The sequence below is a fragment of the Embiotoca jacksoni genome, unplaced genomic scaffold (genome assembly GCF_022577435.1).
Source record: "Embiotoca jacksoni isolate LCO1_2020_lvr unplaced genomic scaffold, fEmbJac1.0.p SCAF_8, whole genome shotgun sequence".
NCBI classification, from domain to species: Eukaryota; Metazoa; Chordata; class Actinopteri; family Embiotocidae; genus Embiotoca; species Embiotoca jacksoni.
Genome location: NW_027185436.1, coordinates 6,635,437 through 6,657,472, shown reverse-complemented (window position 1 = coordinate 6,657,472; position 22,036 = coordinate 6,635,437). Strand labels below are relative to the sequence as shown.

Below are 22,036 nucleotides of genomic sequence, written 5' to 3'. Positions count from 1 at the left end.
TGGCATCACGTCCTTAACCGCCACTTTCCCTCTCCTTTCCCCCCCTCTCTCTTTACATCAGTTTTTTTTTTTTTTACCGTGTGCTTTATCTGGGGGATTTGTGTGTGTGTGTGTGTGTGTGACTTGGAGAAACCTCCTCCTGTCATTCACGAGTGATTTAAAATGTAAAGGCTGGATTAAAATCCGCAAAGTCTGCCTCTAATCCTGAATTCTTGCAAGAGGAGTGAGATTGTGTTTGTTATTCTGGGTGTTTTCCTCCTGGCTGCTGAATCAATTTAGCAGTTCCATCCTCAACAAGGAGCAACCCATGAACCTAAATCCGAGGTAATAGACTGTCAAGTGAAAGCCCAGCCTCCCCAAAGTGACTCCTAGCACCTTGCAAGGCAGTGGTCATTAGTGCTCCATGAATGAACAGATGTTGTCTTATATCCACAGCTGGACAAACATCCCTCCTCTGCACGAGCACACACAATACTCAGCGGTGAGATGCTGGTCAGAGTAAAACCAAAGGATGAGGCAGAACTGAACTTCTTCGTGATTATCAATCATTCAATGGGTCAATCAGTCAGTCAGTAAATTGGTTGACCAATCAGGCCAAAATAATCAGATGGAGAGCTGCAGGCTCCGGTGTGGGCTGGTTGCAGTTCCATGCATGTACACTCTTTTTCCGTGGTTCTTTGAGTCATCCTGGTAAATGTGCGAGATGCTAATCACGTCAGGTTGTTTCTTAAATTAGATTATTTAGTTAATAATTTCGTCAAATGTATAAAAATGAATTACCTAAAGACCAAAGTGACGTCTTTAACTTGGTGGTTGATGCAAAATAATACTTGAAAAGGCAAAATGTTCAGTTTAGTGTCACAGAACACAAAAACGAAACCAAATCCAAACATGTCAAAGAACTAAGTGATGCTCAGCGTTTTTGTTTGAAGTGACTCAACTGATTAATCAGCAGAAATGAGATTTGAACTTTAATTTGTTTGCTTCATTGCACCGCTTGTCTAAATCGAAGTTAAATTTAACCATTTCAGAATCAGCTGCAGTTATTGGCACCACCAGGTTCGATCGCTGTCACCGACTGACTGCTGCAGCACCTCAGCATGTTGATTTCTTTTTTTTTTCTTTTTTCATCTCACTGGCATGCAGGTGTTTAAATTAAACCATGCTGTGAGGCATCTGGGTGCCTGATGTTTCAGTGGGTGACTCACTTCCTTTTATTTTTTTTGCTGATGAATAACCCTACGATCAAAAGGTTTTGTGGTTGTTCTCTAATTCTGAGTCATTTTCAGCGAGATCAGAGAGAGGATCGACATTTTCCTCTATAATATCATTCTATATCAGATTTCCCATCAGTTTGAAAAATCTTCAGCTTTACTTTGTGTTGAAGAATTATATTCAGTTGACCTAGTGATCATATTTCATAGATTATCCTCTGTGTCACTGAGCTTGATGGTTGTATAAAAGCTGTTAGAATCACATTCATCACGGAGCCGATGATCACGGCTGCTGTAGTTGTTGTTGTAGTCATTCCATTTTTGGGGGGGAAATTACTCAGCCTTTTCTGAAAATTAAAATGAAAGTACTGTATAGAAAGACTTCAGAATTGCATGCATGTAGATAAAGGAAAAAAATAACCAATCAAGACTTCTTTCAGTGTGTCATCACGTGCTATGTGGCTGCCTTGTGGCTCTCAGTGTAGAAGGTGACTGTCTTTCTCTGTGCTGGATTTTTCCCTTTATGTTGCAAATAGTCCTAAACTAAAGGACAGAAACAGCCTTATCTGTTTGTGCTTTTAAAAACACATCCCTAATGAAAAATAATGATATTTGTGATAAAGTTGTTTTTGAGGTTTGGTTATGTTCAGGCACAAAAACAACTTGGCCAGGGAAAGATCATGATTTGGGTTAAACTGGCTGCTTTATTAAGATTATATGCGATGTCTGTCATCACAGTTGCGATAAAACTTGGTTAAATTTCAGGAACAATTCTGATTAAAACACTGACTGTTGGCAGGAAACAGTCGTCTCCTGTTGCTTGTTGACCCAATCATCCACCCCGACATCCCCCTGAAATCGCGTCAACGTCCACTGCCTCCTTCTTTGCTTTGAACAGATCACACTGCTGTCGTTTTTGGGCTATTGCTGAAACAACTGACTTTATTTTTTGTTTTGTATAATCAGTTTAGTAAGAAATGATGGAGTTTAAAATATTCTCAGGTGTTAGGTCTACCCGAGTAACGAGATTATGTGTCATGTTATTTAATCCACTTACTTAATGTGTTTTGGATGGAAATGTGAAGTTTTGGGATGAAAAGGCAGCCCGGTTTCACTTCTCATGCTCTAAAGTATTTATACTGAAGATAAAGACCACATAACGGGTATTTTATGGTGTACTTTTCCGTGAAGAGATTCAGCCTGATGTTGCAGGTTTCCACAGAGCAGCATGTCAATCAGAGCAGTCACACACAGTCAACCTGCAAAGATCAGCGACGCTGTGCCAGACAGGCTGACAGGGACACACACACACACACACACACACACACACACACACACACACACACACACACACACACACACACACACACACACACAAATACGCAGAGTGCATTGTGCTGCACCTGATATTGTGTCTGAGGGACCCACCTGTTTAATAGGTGGAATGATTGGTGGACTCAGCTTCATTAAATAATTTAATGGTTCTGGTAACTGTATCCTTTAAAGTGGGAACAGGGATGGGCACACCTCTGATCATCCTCACCAAACACAGAGGAGAGCTTCTCTTCACTCTGCTGCAGAAAAACTAAACTTCAGGAAACTTTTTGTCTCCTTATTAAAACTGCTGTTTTTTTTTTTTGCTAATAGTTTTTTTAAATTTTATTTTAGCATAATTGAATGTTCTCAGGATCTGGGCCATAAACAGGGTTAATTTTACCACACTCACAGAAAGCACCAAAAAAAAAAAAAAAGCAGTGAGGTGCAAAGGTGCTGCTGTAAACGAATCAACCATTGATCAGTTAATGTTGTGATGTTCATACATGGTTTCTTTATAATTGTCAATATTCTTATCGAACTGTACAAAGGCGAATGACCAGACAGAGTTATGTGATTTGATGTGTGTGTGTGTGTGTGTGTGTGTGTGTGTGTGTGTGTGTGTGTGTGTGTGTGTGTGTGTGTGTGTGTGTGTGTGTGTGTGCGTGTGTGTGTGTGTGTGTGTGTGCGCGCGCGCGTCCGCGTGCGTGCATGTTAGAGAGAGAGGGGCAGCTGATAATTGAAACATGGCTCCTCTATTGCTCGAAGTCTCCTCAGAGTATTAATTCTTTCTCCACATGAAGGCTCACACATCAATATAATACGCACTGTCGCTCTTTCTGTCTCACTCACGCACACGCTCACACACTCTCACACACACACACACACACACACACACACACACACAGCTTGCCGTCCATATGGATGTGCCATTCTCCCACAGACACACTGATTCGCACCGACAGCCATACTGAGAGGCTCAAGCAGTCAGGACACAAATAGTATCAGCTTTCCACCATGAGGCTGCTCGCATATTTTCTTCATCATGCAGCTGACTTCACATCTCGAGCCGCACTGTGCCACATCACAGAAACATATCGAGCCATGCAGATATCTTCTGTCCTCTAGTAAAGGTTGCAGCTCTGCTTATTTTCAGCAGCAAACTGAAACCACTGAAAGGTGGCTCATTTCCAAAACTTCTTCAGTCTGAGTCTGTAACTACCATCCAGCATCTTCTTTTTCTGCTGTTCGGTGATTTAATTGTTTTTTGTTTTCCATGAAAACTAATCTGTTCACTTCAGATGGAGTTTGTTTATACAGTTTAGTGTTTTACTTGGCGAGGTGGATCTTATTTATTCAGACAAACGATTTTACATGGAAAAGAAGTAGCATCTGATTCATGTAGGATTTTTATTGTATGACGATGTTTTTCAGTTAAAAAAAAGGCAGAAAATTAAAAGGAAACAACAAACGATTTAAGCCAAGAGTCACTGCGTTGACATTGTTTGTCAGTGCTTTCCAAAATCATTTCATATGACAATTTGTCATATAACTGTTTTGTCATTTACCACCACTGTGATTGGGTTTGGTTACATTAATGCACAAGATGTACTTAATTCCTCTAAAAGCAATTGAGTTGTTAAGTGTTGGCTGGAGAAAAAGATTAGAGGTCTCCTGTGTCCAAGTCACGTTTTTAACCCCACTCATCCACCCTGATCTCTTCAGCTTATGTGGGTATAAAACAATCTTATGCCACTTTCAGACCGACTAGATTCATGATTTGCACAGCCTACAGTGATCTTTGAAAGGTCTTTGAAAGGTAAATGTAAACATCGGTTGCTACTGACACGGGAACAAACAACAACTTCTTCTTGGCTACAGTCTGAAAACCGTGGAAGGAAATGAAGACAGAGAGTCAGTAATGTGATATGATGAAGCTGCATGGACGTATATTAGCATAGATTAAATGACTGTAAAGTGAGAGGGGTTGGTCATAGTTACAAAACAACAACAAAAAAATCCTAAAGTTTCCTTTTTCTCTTCTGAACTTTTTAGCATTTATCAGCTCTATATTTATTTTACCGCTGCACCGTTGCATTATCAGTTTTTTAGTTTAGTAACCCAGGTCTTATTAATGGTGCCACAGCAGACAGCTAAAAACCACATTGTACACCGCCTGCTCAGCACCAGACTGAAGACAGACAGCATTAGTGACAAGCTGGTTTACATAACGGAGCATTTAGCAGCAAAAAAGCCACACATTTTCTCATGTTGGTGGAGACCAAAACAGAGCTCACCGCAACACACTGCCAATCAAAACTTATTTTGATGATAATATCAAGCCCAAAAAGCTAAAAACGCATAGTAATCCCCCTCCATAGTCCCTTTTAGTCCATAGGGGTAAAATTTACTACATTTCCCATAAGGCAACTCAATGGTGTCACGAGTCTTTTAAAGTCTCTTGTCTGGCTTTGATTAAAACTCATCTCTGTTCGTCAAAGTTACATATTTAAAATCCCATAATGCCTTAAAAAGGCTTAAATTCATTGGGCAGATTTATGGATATACAAATGGTCACTGCCTCTATCGCCATCCACCCCTCCACCATCAGTGAGTGTTGGAGGGATGGGTGGAAAGCTGGCAGCTTGATGATATGGAAAGCCCCATCCTGCATGTTGATTAGATCGGCTCCTTTAGAAATCCCAGCTGTCTAAATGTTTTTGACACTCAGTGTCACAACGCCGTTCCAAAGTGCCATGGCATTCACTGCTTCTTTCGCTAATGATATGTTCCCTAGCACGGACATGTAACCAGGGTTACAAACTCGATTTTAATTGGAGGGGGTCTTTAAAGTCCACATCCCCTGTGTTGTGTCTTTTCATAGGACACCACTGACTTGCTGTAAGGTGTGTCTTTTAAAGTCCACATCTCCTGTTGATACAAATCTGCTGCCTCCAAACCCTAAAGGCAGGATTTTTATTTCCAAACTAAACACAGGGGACATTATCCAACTGTTTTAAGCAGCTGACTTGTCGTTGTCACAAGTAAACTGATCTTCATTTTTGAAATTTTCCCTCGTATCTACTGTCTTTTTAAAGGTACACGCAACCTCTTCATTTTTGTGCTGCCAGTTATTTTATAACTCCAGGTGTCGCTTATTTTGGAACAAATCTCTGCCAACAAACTGAATAACTGTCCTGTGAATCTATTTGTCATTCTTATGCTGTTTTGCACCTGCATGGCAGAGATTTGAGAACATCTCGCTCTGCTGGAAATCCCAGGTTATGTGCGAGAGTTTTTATAAAGTATTTACTGTACTTCTGCTTTTGTGCTGTCAGTCGTCTTGTCACCGCGCTCCTCCTCCCGCCTGCTCGTCTCATTTCTCTCCGAATTCGAGCACACATGGGCTCGCAGAGGCTGAGTCTCCCTCCTCTCTGTTTATATCCCTGTTGGTATCTCAGCTTCACCTGGAGAGAGGCCTGGTGACAGGTGACATCACAGTGAGAGAGGAGGGGGAGGCGGGGGAGCGATGGAGAAGGAGTGATTGACTGTGAAATAAATTGGAAGGAATGAAGAGGTGACGAAATGGAGCGATCGACGACAGATCTGTACAGACATCAAGGGTGGAGAGAAACTATAAATATTAATGGGAGCGGCTAATGAAATGTTTTCCACTGTATGCATGTGTGTGCACTCTGTTTTATTCCAAGTGAAATCAGGTTAGGTCTTTGAAATGCAGTCCTGTGGATCAATTAGATCTCCTCAGAGTTTTATTAGGCAGCAGAAAAGTAATACAGGGGGAATGAAAGCTTGTGTTGTGGTTTATGGGATGAATAGAGACAGAAAAAAAACATTTTATTCATTACCTTTTATTTTTTGATCATGTAGCTGTCAGTTATTTGCTAATGCAACTGGTCCAGTACAAATGTCTGTTCTCTAAATCACTGTTGAGCTTCGATTCTTGCATGACAGATAGGATGGATGGATGGATGGCAAATAACTGACAGCTACATGATCAAAAAATAAAAGGTACTTTATTAATCCCGCAAGAAAAATTGTGACATTTAGGGGAAATTGTGTCTTTACAGCAGGATGTACAGAGCAAAAATATACAGAATATAAAATTGAGGTAGGATATGCAGTTTACAATTATAATTGTGGGAGTGTAAAGGTCAAAAGTTTTAGCTATTGTTTAAAAAATGTGTACTTCATCTCAGACAGCGGTAGAAAAAAGCAGCTTCTCGTTTCCAGCTTGTGACCGTCGATTTTGGCAGCTAAAATTACAGCAAGACACTAACGTTAGCTACGTGAATTAGTTGAAAATGTTGCTAGGCTGTGACTTTTTACTGGTCATTTCAAAACAAGAACCCTGGAAAAGGACTTTGAATCATAGACTGTCTAAAAGTAGACGTAACTGCCGAGTATGGCAAGTAAAGCTTGTGCAGAAGTGCCATACACTGCAATACCATTGATGGCCACTACGGGTTGCTTCCAAAAAGGCTCTGGCTCCATAGACTCCCTTTAAACTTCTCTAATGAAATACAAAGTCAATACATTTTTTCAACAAGTCATGATGGATTAATTTGCTAAAGTCAATCCTCTTGATTAGCTTTTTAAGTTTTTGTAGTTTTCTGGAGTTCTATCTGAAAATCGTCACATCATTAATTAGATATTAGGCCTCAAAAAGCGTTATGTCTGTTTGATTGACAGGCCTGTGGTGCAGGAAGGTTTCTGCTATAGGTGGGCGACACGAAATGTCACACCCACCGGTCGCTCCTCCACAGCTCGTCCAAATATGGTCACTTCTAGCTCCAAAATAATAAGATGGCGACGGCTGAAATGCTGACCTCAAGACTTCAGAATGGCAGTTCACAAACACATGGGTAACGTCACAGTTGGCTGCCACTTGTTAAAATATGCCATTAATAGATATTTGATACATACATGATATTATAAAGATAAAGCTGCTTGTCCCGGGCAAAAGAAAATCCCCATCCATACCAGTTGTCCATGTAAAAACATAGAAGTAAAAAAACACCACTGCTCTAAATGTGTAAAAGTGATAAAGACAATAATATACAATTACTTCAACCGCAATGCTATTTGGCTTCCTAAAAGCTTTAGTGTTGTTCTTATGCACTTGGGTCTGCTTTTATGTCTCTCTTAATGCACTTCCATAGATGTGTTGTGGGTGTATCTCTGTGGTCTAAATGAGTTTGCGGGGTTGTTTTTGTGTTTCTGGGTTTCGGATATCCCCGTAAGGATAGAATATAAAACAAGAATAATGCAGCTGAACAAACAGTAGCTAGTTTATGGGGAAAAAAAACTATGGAAAACTTTATGGAAAATCATAAACACAGTGATGTTCCTACTCCTGAATGCAAACAGTAGATAGCATATCTCATGAGGTAATTGATAGAAAATACATATCGCTAAAGAACAATAGGAATCCAACGAGAGATTTAGTTATGTTTTTGTTCCCATGGAGACACCTGTTCTGTACTAAATACATATTGAAGTTCGATACTACATGTACTGTGCACAACTCTTATTTTCTTCTATTCAATGACGATAAATCAGAAGAAAACAAGGATTTGGTATTTGTATTACTAAAATTGACATGCACTGATGTGATGGAAAGTGAAGGTGAAGCACACAGCGGTACATTTATTTTTTGGTCTATCACCAAGCAGGTTTTGTGACCGGAAGATTTTTCCTCAAGTGGCATGTTCAAATGAATGTTGCCCTTGAAGAAGCAGCCATGCAGAACAGGTGAACCTCAGACTTTGTGTCATGCTGAGAAAAAGTCAGGGAACATGTGAGCTCGGACATGAAAGCAGAATATGAGAGTGAGACGTGCTGTATCTCTGCTGTAGCCTGCTTAATCACTGATTACTTATTGATGGAAACTCCCATCCACTAATATAACATTACGAGACTGCACCTCTCTCTCAGCTCACCTCCTCTCTCCATTAGTTTCGCCTCCCTCTCCATCAGTGTTTGCATATATTCATAAGCCTCCCTAATTCTCTCATAAGTTATTCCTTCTCAAATTTGCTTTATTGGCACATGACCATAAATATATGCAAAAGCAGGTTGTACAAGATTTAAACATTTAAGTCCCCCCTACCTGAATATGCGCCAAGTGAAAATTCTGTCACTGTATTTTTGAAAGCAACAGACGCAAATATACATAGTTTGAAATGACAATTCAAGTGTAAACCATGTAAAGATGCAGACACAGCACGAGAAGTTCCCTACTTTGTAATGAGTGTCCTTACCTGTCTTCTGTAGGGGCTCATTATGAATCCTGATGCGCTGCATGCTATTTTTACCCTAAGAGTCCAAAGAGCAAAATGCTTTCAAGCAATTAGTCCTTTTTTTTTAGTATAAAAGATTGTAAAAGGTTGTCAATGGTAAAATATACACACAATATCTACATAATATACCATAATGCAAGGACCAAATAGATTGCTGCAACCATGTTATTAAAGCTGCTCTAATCCGTATTCTTATAGTAATATTACCTGCAGTAAAAATATCACAGAGGATTATCTCCAACCCTGATATTATTTTCAACTCTGCAGAGATACAGTTTTTATTATCATTTATCTCATTGTTTTGATTCTTCAGTCCATGACTTTACTATTTTGATTTGATCCTCTCTATAATGTTGTTATTTGAACCCAAAACAGCAGTATTATGACTGAAGAAGAAAATCTAAAATTCAAATGTACACTACATTTTCTATCCAAAACATTATACAAAGTTAACTGTAAAACACTAAAGCATTTATAAACTAAAGAGCAAGATACGAGGGTGAATTAATAAGTTTCGAAGCTGTTCCTGTTGCATGTGAACGGAGCGCAGCATCGTGATGTGGGCAGAGCACAGAGAGGATTTACCCTTTGTGAATAAGTGTTCCTAGTTTCATCACTTGATCAAAATCAGAACATGAGTTACACAGGTTTATGTGATTGCTGGTCCGGTGCATCTGTGATTTTTTTTTTTTTTTTTTAGGCACCTGCAACTTCAGCAGAGAGCGCACATCGAAGATTATGTCATGTTTTTATTGAACAGAAAGAAGTAGCAAGGAATCAAATCCAGTGAGCAGGAGTGGTGGGGAGCGACCATTGTGTTGTTTAGGACGAGAAACCTGTGTTTTTAACACGCTGTGAGCAAGTGCATTATGTTGGAGAAAACCAAGTGTCAATCCACCACAGTTCAGGTCATTTGTACTGAATGTTTTCCTTCTGCCCCCTTTACAATGTCATTGTAGAGTTCGGTCTGAACCTGAAGGACTAATTCACAGTGCACAACCCCGTGAATGTCAGCAAAAACCTACCTGTTTGTGCGCCTGACCTGATTTGCCGCCCCTTGGAATGCAAATGTCACTCAAACGCCTGTCCAGGTTCATTGCTCGAGGATTCCTGAAGCATTGTTGCTGATTTCCAGAGTTGGACACAAAATTTGATGTGCGCCCTCTGGTCATGCCCACAGATGCATTGCTATGCGCGTGGACCCGCACTCACAAAAATGTGTGTAACTCTGAAACTGATAATGATCAAGTGATGAAATTTGAAGCACTTGCTCATTATGGTTACACCTCCCTCCTTCCCTGTCCACATCCAAGTGCTGCGCATTGTTTGCGCGCAACAGGAGTACTCATTGAATGTATCTATCCACCGTTGTATTTCCCCTAATAGCAGATGGAGACCAAAAACTGAGCTGAATGAAAGTGAATAAAGGAATTAAATTAACAGGTGGCCAGATATACAACTTTAAATGATTGGCGGTCTTTATCTGTGCTGTTAATCGTTAACTATTTGCTGACACACGCTACATGACAATTAGATGGTGATCTCTCAGTGTCGGGTTTACAACTTGTGTGGCTGCTACCAGTTGACAGAAACCTCAATTAATTAATGCTTTAAATAATTGAAAATATAAGAATCTATCTGGTAAGAGAAAAACTGATAAAATAAATCAAAGAGGAGCTCAGTGCAGTTTCTTGGGTTTTTCTGCTGGTTATCCCTCGGCCTCTGACATTGTGCTGCTTACATGGCGATGTCACTGTTTTCCTACAGTAAATATTGAATTTTGGTTTGGTCCGAGAGTGTATTGAACTTCTGCTACTTGAGTTTTATTCCAGTAAAAACTGTGATGCAGAGAGAGCTGCTTTGTCTCCGTCTCGTGTTGTTGTCTGTTTTCTCCGGGTTGCCATGTTTGTTTTTGTGCACCAATCACAATCAAGCTGAGGTTAATGTCTCTCTCATTCTCTCTGAGATAATCTACGACTGTATTTTCTGTTCAGTGCAGAAAAGTACTGAGGTTAAAATTTTTGTTTGAACTTTCTTTTCTCTTTGACTCTGTTTTGTTTTGGATTGATCTGGATCTTCTCCGTGTTGGGTACAGTGGAGTAACAGCATGTAATGAGGCCAGAGTTTACGCTTCATGTAAACCAACGTTCACTGAACCAACAACACAGTGACTGATATTTAATAATTTACAGCAGAGCATAGAGATGTGCTCTGTGTTTGCTTTAAGCGTTATGGGTATATGCTCTGCCTTATAGGGTGTGTGTGTGTGTGTGTGTGTGTGTGTGTGTGTGTGTGTTTTGGTGGATGTTGTACAGACATTACATTACGAGAGGGAAGTGCTGCCCCAGGACAAAGCTAACTGAAGCGTTAAGGAGCAGAAGATGCTAGTTGGAAATGTGTGTGAGTTAAGATTGTCAGTGCGCCTGTGTGTCCAGTAGTCCATGAATAAACAACTAATGCAGCGCTGGATTTTCTTTTGTTTACACTGCATCTGTCTGCGTCTATTTATCTCGCAGGCTTCTCTTTCCAATTTGTGGCTTCTACTGAAAGGCCACATTGAAAACCATCCTTTCTTCTAATTTACTTCCTGAAAGAAGCAATTCACTGCTGTGTTTTTTCACATTACTCATGTCTGCTGTGCCACTGTTGCTATATGATGAAATAGATATTGGTATAAATGGAATTGTTTCCATCATCTCTTTCCATTTCAGTGTGCCGTCACCACATTACTAGCCAGTTGGCTTGGTCTGTTTGTGCGAGTATCTCTGCAGATGTTCACTCCTGACGTTCTGTGTACATTTCTCTCCTTGTCGTCCCCTGTCTTTGCCGCCTTTTCCCCTCTCATCTTTTGCTCTTTTTATCCATCTGTTCATGTGAAAGATGCACAGAAATAGCCTTGGAAATGTATTCCAGAGCAAAGTGCTTTCATAGATTCACCTCATCTATCTCCCCATCCTCCAACCCCCTGTCCTCTGGCCGTCCTTTGCTCTTCTTCTCAGATAGGCAGCAATTCATTATGCTAATTGACTTCAGTTCTTCCAGGAACATGAGCAGACCATGTTGTCCTCACATCTTTTTCTTTTGCACTCTCTCTATTTTGTGCTTTCTCAGTCTCTCTCACCACCTTAAAATCAGGGATTTGCATGGTCAGACTCCCATGGGATCAAATAGCCGTTTAAAATCCTCTTAAAATCCTCTGTGTGTATGTGTGTATATGTGTATGTCGGTGTATTTGTGTTTGTGTGTGCTCCCTCCTCCCTTCTCCTCCATTTTCTCCCACTCTTCTCTCTGTCATCCCTTGCTTTCCTCTCCTCCCAATAGGGTAAACAGAGCTTCTGTTTGTTCAGCGTTCACCTCTTTCATCTTCCTCCCTACACGTGTGTGTGTGTGTGTGTGTGTGTGTGTGTGTGTGTGTGTGTGTGCGTGTGCGTGCGTGCGTGCGTGCGTGCGTGCGTGCGTGCGTGTTTGGCATGCACCCACCAGGAGCTATTTAATAGAGCTTCTTGAGAGTTTAGGAAAAGACAATCTTACTAAATCAGATCACATCAGATCAAATGTTTCCTGGATAAGAAGCTGAAAGGTTGCTGAGATATGAAGGGAAGAAATTGAAAAATATATTTGTCTTTATCTACACTGATGAGCGAGGATAAATGATGAATATGAATGAGTTGGTGGGGATTTGTTTTGCATAAGAGTCATGGCTGGATATGAAAATGAACAGAATCAGGCTTTGAATTCATCTGAAATTAACAGAGCGAATATTTCAAGAAGTGATAATGCTTCTCCTCTCTGGATTCTTAGAGAGCTGAATTCAAGGGTGTCTTGGGTTGACTCTTTACTGACCATCACATACCGGAACATTTGGAGATGAAGTGGAAATCAACTCTAATCAAATTATAACCTTTCTCTTAAACTGAACTGATGTTTTTCTCCTGTGTCCACACAGTGTCAGTGGTTCTTGTGAGCTACTGTAATGGCAGCCACATTGTTGTAATCTACCCTTATTAAAAAAAAGTTTTGAAGACCATGTGGTGAGTGAAATGACAACATGATGGCGGTGTTGGCTTTAAAAAACATAAAGTGTGGGGCACACATTCAAACATGTGGACCCAAAAGCTGTTCCAACACTTTAATACTAAAGCAAGTCGTTGATGATGGATGGATGAAGGATTTTATTGGCTACATGAAAAGGAAGGCTGAAATATTACAAATCACAACACTAGCAATAAATATAAGTGACTTAGTAGAATTAGTTTATCATTATTCTCGCTTAATAGGGATGTCATGATACCAGAAAATTGATAATTGTACCAATAACCTTGACATTTCACAATTCACAAAACCAAATTCAATAATATAGAAAAAAAATCAATCAACAGAATTTCAGCAGAAAGCATTTTATTGAAAAAACAAACAAACGCCGTGCTTGCTACCACACGCATGCACAATGTTATAATTTGCTGAATGGCAACGACCCAGCACAAAACTCACGTCACGTTAGCCTGTTAGCCTTTGTGAACGTTGTGGTTAGAGCATTGCAGTAGATGCAGCTCTTAGTTCACAAAGAACAAAAATACAATTTTAGGACGAAAAGACTGTTTTGACAACATTTTAACAACCAAAACTGTGTCACCTTGAATTCTATGTACAAATCTGGATGCCTGTCTTGGAGCTGCTTGGATAAGTTTTAGATATCTCTTCCGGTTGTTCATCATGCTGTGTGACACCTTTTGCATTTTTGGTCTTAACTCTTCCCTGATTATGTGTTTTTTTTACCAACCAATTGCAGAAGCCCTTTTGCTGCAGCTACACTTGTTTACATTTAATGTGAAAGGTTGGGCAAATTTTCTTTCAATCCAGCAGTTTCCCTCACATGTTTGAACCACTGCTGTTTGTGGTGTTTTAGTGTCTTTCAGCTTTTTGTTTTTGTTTTCAGGCCCTCTGTTTTACTGTCACTGCCGCTGCAGCAGCAGGAAGTTGTTTTCAGTGAAAAAAAATATTTAATGGACTTTCAAAACCTCCTAAAACACTGCAGATATTGTGAACTGAACTCTTTTTGAACCTCTTTAAAGTGTTCCTGAAAGACTTACAGATCAGAGGCTAATCATATTTTCCAGGCACCCACATAATCTCCTGTTTAATTTAAAGATCTCAGCCTGCTTTGTTTAATTTACATATTGTCCCTCTCTCTCTCTCCCCCCCTCCCTCTCCTCCCAGGCGGATGGCAAGGTGGTCGATGGCAGCCTGTTGGGAGATGCCAACGGCGTCGAGCCTGTGCCGGGCAGAATGAAGGATTCTGGGAAGTGGCAGAAGCCGCGGTTCTCTCGCAAAGCTCTGATGAAATGCTGCCTGGTGAAATGGATCATTGCCAGTACGCAGCCACAGGACAAAGGTGAGGAGGGAGAAATGGATCAGTGAGTGGGACGTGTTGGTGAGACTGACAATGTGGTGAATGCACAGCAAGTGTTACAACACTATTTGAAATGATCGATGAATTGACTGGACAGACCTCTGCTGGCCTTCAGAGGTCCCTGGAGACCCGACTGACTCATTGTGCAGGACAGTTGACCTCAGGTGAACTTGCACACATTCATTTATCAAATGTGTCTACACCCTTTTTCATCATTAATAGTCTCTACACCGACCTGAAATACTGTGATACGCCCCATCACAGTATTTACTACTCTTTGTATCTCCTAACTTATCTACCATTTCTGCCTTTGATAAGCACTCATATATGTGCACACATTATAGATGGAAAATTAGAAGAACTAAGGTAACACATTATGACCTTGTGATTTACAGTGGCATTTTGTATTAATCAGATACCAGTAAAACACATAATGGTTCCTAACCTCTCTTGTGGTCCACAAGAGAGCAACAACCGATTAGAGGAAAGGATGAATAAATGATTCTCTTTTGTAATTATTGGGTTTCTGTCAGTTAAAGGAAAAACACTTGATATAACAGTCAACATACTTTATTCCTACAGCAAAGTCAAAATAATTGTTTGATCCACCCACATCTATATGTTGTTATTCGTCAGTTTTTACTCCTGGGGTGATCGTAGAAGCCCTCCATAGCTCTGCATTTGAGAAATTAATGCTGAAGGACTTGTCATCTCGGACCAAATTCTTATTGGTACTTAATTAAAACGACAAGACTATGCTGTAAATCACAGTCTGTGTTATATAGTGTCAGAACTGAAAGACTAATTAGGACTTCCTGAATGTTTTTCTCTTCCTTTGTGGATCCTGACTGGACTCCAGTCCTGGTTTGTTCATGGACTTGGAGTCTTAGTGCTCCACCCAGTGGTCGAGCTGTGACCGTGCACGATTAATCATTACTTGCAGGGAGACGGACTAAGAAGTGTTTGTGAATGAAAGCATCCCGTCTGTCAGTTGAGCTCTCAGCGTGGTGTAAAGTTGTGAGGTATCATTGTACTTTTGTAAGTAATAATTTTGCACAGTGCAAATAAAAGCCACTTTTAAACTGTGAGAATCGGTCGACATATCAGGAAATAATATGTTCAATATCTCCGATCAGAGGCTCCATCATTCCTTTTGTCTTTCTTTGCCATCCTCCTGTTTCCATATTTGTTAGAAAGATATTCCTGTGACTCCAGAGAGTTTTAATTAAACCAAATGAGGCAGTGTGTAATTGTGACCTGTCTGTAAGGTCTGAGATCAGCTCAGCTGCATGTACCATGTAATGGTACTCTAGCAGGTCACTGAAACGTGAGAGCTCGTCTCGGTCGTACAAGGCCTTCCGTTGCGGCTTATCATACAATCCAGTTTATCACACACACTCTTTGGATCAGGTAAGTGTCTCCTCTCCTATTCCTCCCTCGGATCCGGCAGCAGCACTGAGCGCTGTAATGTTTTTTTTCTCACAGCCTCATTGAAAAACTTTGTCCTCACCCCAAGTGGCAACAACAAGTGACAACTGTTTATTACATTCATTCTCAGTTTGAAGGACGTTTGATACGTGTTTTTGAAACCTGTGTGGGTGAAATTTCTCATTGGCTGAAAATGGTATAAATGTTGAGCACGATCCTTCAGGTCTTTTATTTCTGTCTTTGGCTGCAAAATCAGTGAACGAGCTCTTTGTTTTGGGTGAATCAGGAGCACAATGAGTCATAAAAAAACACAAGACCAACAGTCAGAGGGAGAGAAATAAAAGCAGGGCTGTGATGGGATCCCTTTCATCTCAGTAGAGCAGAGCAGAGAGCGAGTCAGCATTGACAGTGGGCAAGTCCTCACCCTGATAATGGCCAGCAGCTAAAAATAGCAGCACAAAGATGATGTGTATCTGAGAGAGGTGGGGTGGTTTAGTTTCAGTGTGAAGAGGTTGAGACAGTGAGCAGGGTTTGAGATAGATAACTGACCGGTTTAATACACTGCTGGACAGGAAGCACTACAGCTGAGGGTTTATGGATAATAGAAGTCTTGAGGTCACCTTTCATCATCTTCATTTGAATGGATTTACACCAAATGTTATGTAATAGTATTCATTATATAATACAAGTGATTTCATGTTTCGATCTCTCGTTAAGTAGTTTTGGTTTTAATTTGTGCTGCTACTACTGTGAGTAGCAGAAGCTTTTGGCCTATTTTAGTTTTGATTTCTCTAATCACCCGCTGCTCTTAATTGCAATGTGTTGCTGTTGTAAGTTAGCAGAAGGCGCGATTTGGTTTGTCACAGCCTCGAGAACAGGCCCGCACCAATTTGCAATGCTCTATATGTGTTTATTTTCCTCTCCACAACAGGATAAAGATATATATTTTTTATCATGTTATTGTTTCTATCTAGTTTTAGCTCTGCAACTAGTCCACAATCTGAAGAACTTCTCAGTACGTATAATAATACAGGACATCTTGCCGTTATCAAGGGTTCTCCCGGCCTGAATGCGGAGTGAGGGACCTGCTAGGTGCTTTTATGTGGGGAGAGAGACCAAACGTGGTTCACTGCAGCTCTGCTTATTAAGCCTCTTTCAGGCATTGTTCCCTGAACCACTCCCCCAATCAGTCCCTCTTGCAGCTGAGCCAAACAATGCCCCACTGCCACACAGTGCAACTTGACAAAACACATGCAAATAGAGAGAACACAAAGAAATTAGGAAAACATCTTCACCAAGCTTACAACACAGGCACAGCACATACAGTAAACACAAAAAAATACAAAAATGCTGCAAACACAAATGTTTCCAAGGGGCACTAAAAAGTGATGAACACACTAGTTGTTCACATAGTTAATCATGAAGTTACTGCAGTCTGTCAGTGTTGTTGGAAAATGAGCTTACATGTCTGGCTTCTGTTTGTTTGTTTGTTTGTTTGTTTTAACATACTAATGACATGATTCGTATGTAATTACAGATATCTGCCATTATATCTAGAATTAAACCCACATTTCTTCATTATTATTATATTATCAATTTATTCATTACATACCAATATTATTTATAGCTCGATAGGCAAAGTTTACAAGTATCGAGTGATGCTATCCTCCTACTGGATTCTTTTAAAGGATCTTCATGGTTATTGTACCAAATACTAAACAACATTTTCTTAATTTGGTTGATTAACTGAGATTATTCTCTATTGCGGCTTCTAAAGGAATGAACAAAGTTGAAGCCAGCTTTCATAGTCTCTGTTTAAGTATTAAGCATGTTTATGTCCTTATTCCTGCGACTTGTTAGTCTAACAAAGAGCAATACATTATCATTGAGTGTTGGCCTCCACCAGCGTTGTCACTAGTTACAAATCCTGTTTGTGATTTACAGTACCAGTCAAACGTTTGGGCACACCTTCTCATTCAATGGTTTTTCTTTCTTTCTTTCTTTATTTATTTTTCTACATTGTAGATTAATATTCAAGACATCAAAACTATGAAGGAACACATGGAATTATGTGGTAAACAAAAAAATGCTCAACAAACCAGAATAAGTTTTATATTTTAGATTCTTCAAAGTAGCTACCTTTTGCTTTGATGACAGCTTTGCACACTGTTGGCATTCTTTCAATCAGCTTCACGAGGTTGTCACCTGGAATAGTTTTCCAACAGTCTTGAAGGAGTTCCCAGAGGTGCCGAGCACTTGTTGACTGCTTCACCTTCACTCTGCAGTCCAACTCATCCCAGACCATCTCAATTGGGTTTAGGTCGGGTGATTGTGGAGGCCAGGTCATCTGACGCAGCACTCCATCACGCTCCTTCTTGGTCAAATAGCCCTTACATAGCCTGGAGGTGTGTTTGGGGTCATTGTCCTGTTGAAATACAAATGCTGGTCCCACTAAGCGCAAACCAGATGGGATGACATGTCACTGCAGAATGCTGTGGTAGCCGTGCTGGTTAAGTATGTCTTGAATTTTGAATAAATCACCAACAGTGTCACCAGCAAAGCACCCCCACACCATGACACCTCCTCCTCCATGCTTCACGGTGGGAACCACACATGTAGAAACCATCCGCTCACCTTTTCTGTGTCTTGCAAAGACAAAGTCTTACAAAAATCTCAAATTTCAACTCATCAGACCAGATTTCCACTGGTTTAATGTCCATTCCTTGTGTTTCTTGGCCCAAGAAAGTCTCTTCTTGTTGTTGTTCTTCCTCAGAAGAGGCTTCTTTGCAGCAATTCAACCATGAAGGCCTGATTCATGCAGTCTCCTCTGAACAGTTGATGTTGAGATGTGTCTGCTACTTGAACTCTGCGAAGCATTTATGTGGGCTCTAATCTGAGGTGCTGTTAATTTGCGGTTTCTGAGGCTGGTAACTCTAATGAAGGTCTTAAAGTAATGATGGACTGTCGATCCTCTTTATTTAATTGAGTGGTTCTTGCCATAATATGGATTAGATGTGTAGTCAAATAGGCCTATTCACTGTATAGAACTGTGCACCAACCCTGCCTCTGCACAACACAACTGATGGTCTCAAACACATTAAGAAGGCAAGAAATTCCACAAATGAACTCTTGACAAGACACACCTGTTAACTGAAAACCACTCCAGGTGACGACCTCGTGAAGCTGATTGAAAGAATGCCAACAGTGTGCAAAGCTGTCATCAAAGCAAAAGGTGGCTACTTTGAAGAATCTAAAATATAAAACATATTCTGGTTTGTTTAACACTTTTTTTGTTTACCACATAATTCCATATGTGTTCCTTTATAGTTTTGATGTCTTCAATATTAATCTGCAATGTAGAAAAAAAATTAAGATAAAGAAAACCATTGAATGAGAAGGTGTGTACAAACTTTTGACTGGTACTGTACATGGACAGGATTTTAAGGCTTAGTTCAGTTTGGGGAGTCTAAGGATCAGATGATGTGGTTTTATTGGCTTCATCAGACCGTGACCTTCAACATGTGATGTGGGGTGGTTTGCAGCTGCGGACGGTGGCTGGGATGAGAGTCAGCACCTCCAAGTCTGAGGCCGTGGTGCTCTGTTGGAAAGCAGTGGATTACTTCCTCCGGCTTGGGATCGAGTCCCTGCCCTCAGTGAGGGAGTTTAAGTATCTCGAGGTACATTATAGTTCATGTAAGCTGTGTTGGGTGTCAGTGACATTGTAAGACAGGAAACACTTTATATTTGAGAATCTGGAACCACTTCATGCTTGTTATTTTGCTTGACAAATGACTCAACAGATTACCAAATAGTTGTAACTATTTTCCAACGCCAGCCCCACTCTTTGTTCTATCTGTTCTAGATTTACACTGTACTTTTTTTTATTTTCGATAGCACAAAGTTAAGTTTGATCTGTCAATTGTAACTCCCCCCATTATGGAAGCAGTGGGATAACGGGGCCATATGAACAGGAGAGATATCAGTGACTGTAATATGAAAAGTGTAATATGAGTCGGATTAGATATATAAGACACCAAGAAGGGAGGGGGCGGAGTAACGTTGTGAGATTTGGTTTCTTCACTGAACTCCAGCAGCTCGTGTCTGTGTGACTTTTGTCTGTCAGAGAAAGTGAGCTGAACTTCAGAGGACGAACGCGTCCCGGTGACCATGCAGCGCTGCGGCCTGATGACGGCTGAAACAGGAGGAGAGTTGACGGGTGTCGGTGTTGTGTGTTGTGGTTTGTCAGGGTCGGTCATACGAAACGACAGGACGGACCAAACATCATGCGATTCAGTTCACCTCCTGGGAGATAACAAGGGTAGAGGAGAAGAGGAGAAGAGGAGAAAAGGAAGCGGAGAAGGAGGAGGAGGAGGAGGGAGTGAACTTTACCTGGAATCAAACTAGGATTTATAAAGGAGTGTTGGAGTGGTTATCCAAAGAGGAACAGGCAACATCAGACCAAGGAAACAACCTTCATAGTAAAAGTTCTTTTCTGCAAGTTTTTTGTTTTTGCTTGAAAATTTTAGCATCCCACTTTTTTCTTTTGTGTAATTTTTTTGGGATGATTTTTTTTCCTTTTTTTTTTAATCACATTTGTGGGGTGTTTTAACTGACTTTTTCTTGAGGGACCCTTTTCTTTTTTTACACTCTTGGTGCTGTGGAGGCAGCTGACTAAAGTTCAGAGGATGAATGTGTGCAGGGCAGAGTGTGAAAAAGAAATCACCAAGCTGCTGAGCTGCTTCTTTGGCTTCATCACTGGGACACTAGTTCAAGGTATTTTCGGTTTTATTCTGCTGCTTATTGTTCTTCCTGCTTCTTAAAACAACAGGTTAAATAGTTGTCTATAATTAATTGTAGTCTGAGATGAAGTGTATACTCACTGAATATCAATCAGTGGTAGAGAGCAGTACATTCAGTGAAGTACCTTTGTCTGATTTTGAGGTTTTGTACTTGAATATTTCTATTTTATGCTATTTTTTTCTTCTACATTAGGGCAGTGGTGTAATGTTTACTTTTACAGGTTATAAATGAACAAAACCTCCCCACAAAAAAGCATTTTAAGGGCCAGAAGAGATGCTTCTCCCCTAAATCTGCCCGATGATTTCATAATTGTTCAGCGTCCAAAAAACGTCAATTTATACAATATTTTAAGATTTCTCTTTTTCTTTTTAAAAACACAAACTCATCTGACCTTTGATTTTCTTCTTTGTTCTTCCATTAAAGATCTGACAACCCCTCAGATTTATTCATGTGACCCTTTAGAGGAACCTGACCTCTAGGTTGGGAACGACTGAACTAAACTGCCTAATTTCATACAGAGTAGTTGAAAGTAGCTGAATCTGGATCTGCTGTGTGAGAAAAATGCTGCTTACATATCAATGCATTCATCTTTTAAAACTTGAATAATATTTAAAATAAACCATCTACTAATGCAATATATGATCATTTATCAGTCACAGGGGCCTGTCACAGTCACTTTGCAGAGCTTGTACTTGTCATTTTTAAACTGCTGTATTGGTACTTTACTTAACTAGAGTTGTGAGTACTTTTTCCACTCCTGTATTGAAAGCAGTGCTTTGAGGGAACTATGCAAATTCTTATGTGTGACTGAAGCATGTCCTTAATTTATTTGTCTCTCTGTCATAATTTCCACTGCAGGAGAAAGATGGGTATGGTCTTGTTTTTACTCACTTGGTTACTATTATAAAGAGTTTTTAAAATGTTGTACTGAGAGAAAGCAATATGACTTTTTTTCTTCTCTTCGGATTAAAGAAATGCTTTTATTCTTCAGTTAAAGGAGACTTCTGAGTGTTGTTTTAGTAAACTGTTGGTAGGATTTTGTCCAATCAGTGGCACCTTCTCCAAATTCAGATTCTCAAATCTTCACTGCTGCTCTGTTCATCTTTTCACCAGTCTGTCCTTCTTGAGTCCGTCTGAATGTCCTTCTGTTCCTCATTGATTAGAAGTAAGTCTATCCTCTGTCCTCCTTCTGTGTCCTTTTGTCCAGCAAACACATTTCTTCACCAAGTTGAGTCAGCAGAATCCCTCACTCCTCATGCTTCATGTTTCCTCTTCACTCACACTCATTCTTTAAAAAAGTCCCCTTGTGTCTGAAACCTGCTGTTCCCTGTTGTGCCACATTCCCCTCAGGACACTTCAGGGTCCTCTTTAGGGGGGCGACAGGACACAGGACTTGATGATGGGTTCTCTCTGCAGAGTAGAAAAAACACCTTCTTTTGCCTCCTGCTTGGTTTAACCTTTCAGCATCATCTATCCTCTTGACAGTTCCCAGTTTGAATCTCCATAACTGAGTCGTGCTCAGGTAGGTTCAGGCCTCCACTGATCCATTA

General features: G+C 40.3%; 1 protein-coding gene across 1 annotated transcript in view; it reads left to right on the top strand.

Annotated features, from left to right (window-relative positions):
• Positions 1-22,036, top strand: part of kcnip3b (Kv channel interacting protein 3b, calsenilin) — a 42,932-nt gene that overhangs the window by 480 nt on the left and 20,416 nt on the right. The window contains exon 2 of the mRNA XM_069178049.1: positions 14,066-14,240. Coding sequence (XP_069034150.1) covers positions 14,066-14,240 — 175 coding nt within the window. The remainder of the gene's footprint in view (positions 1-14,065; positions 14,241-22,036) is intronic.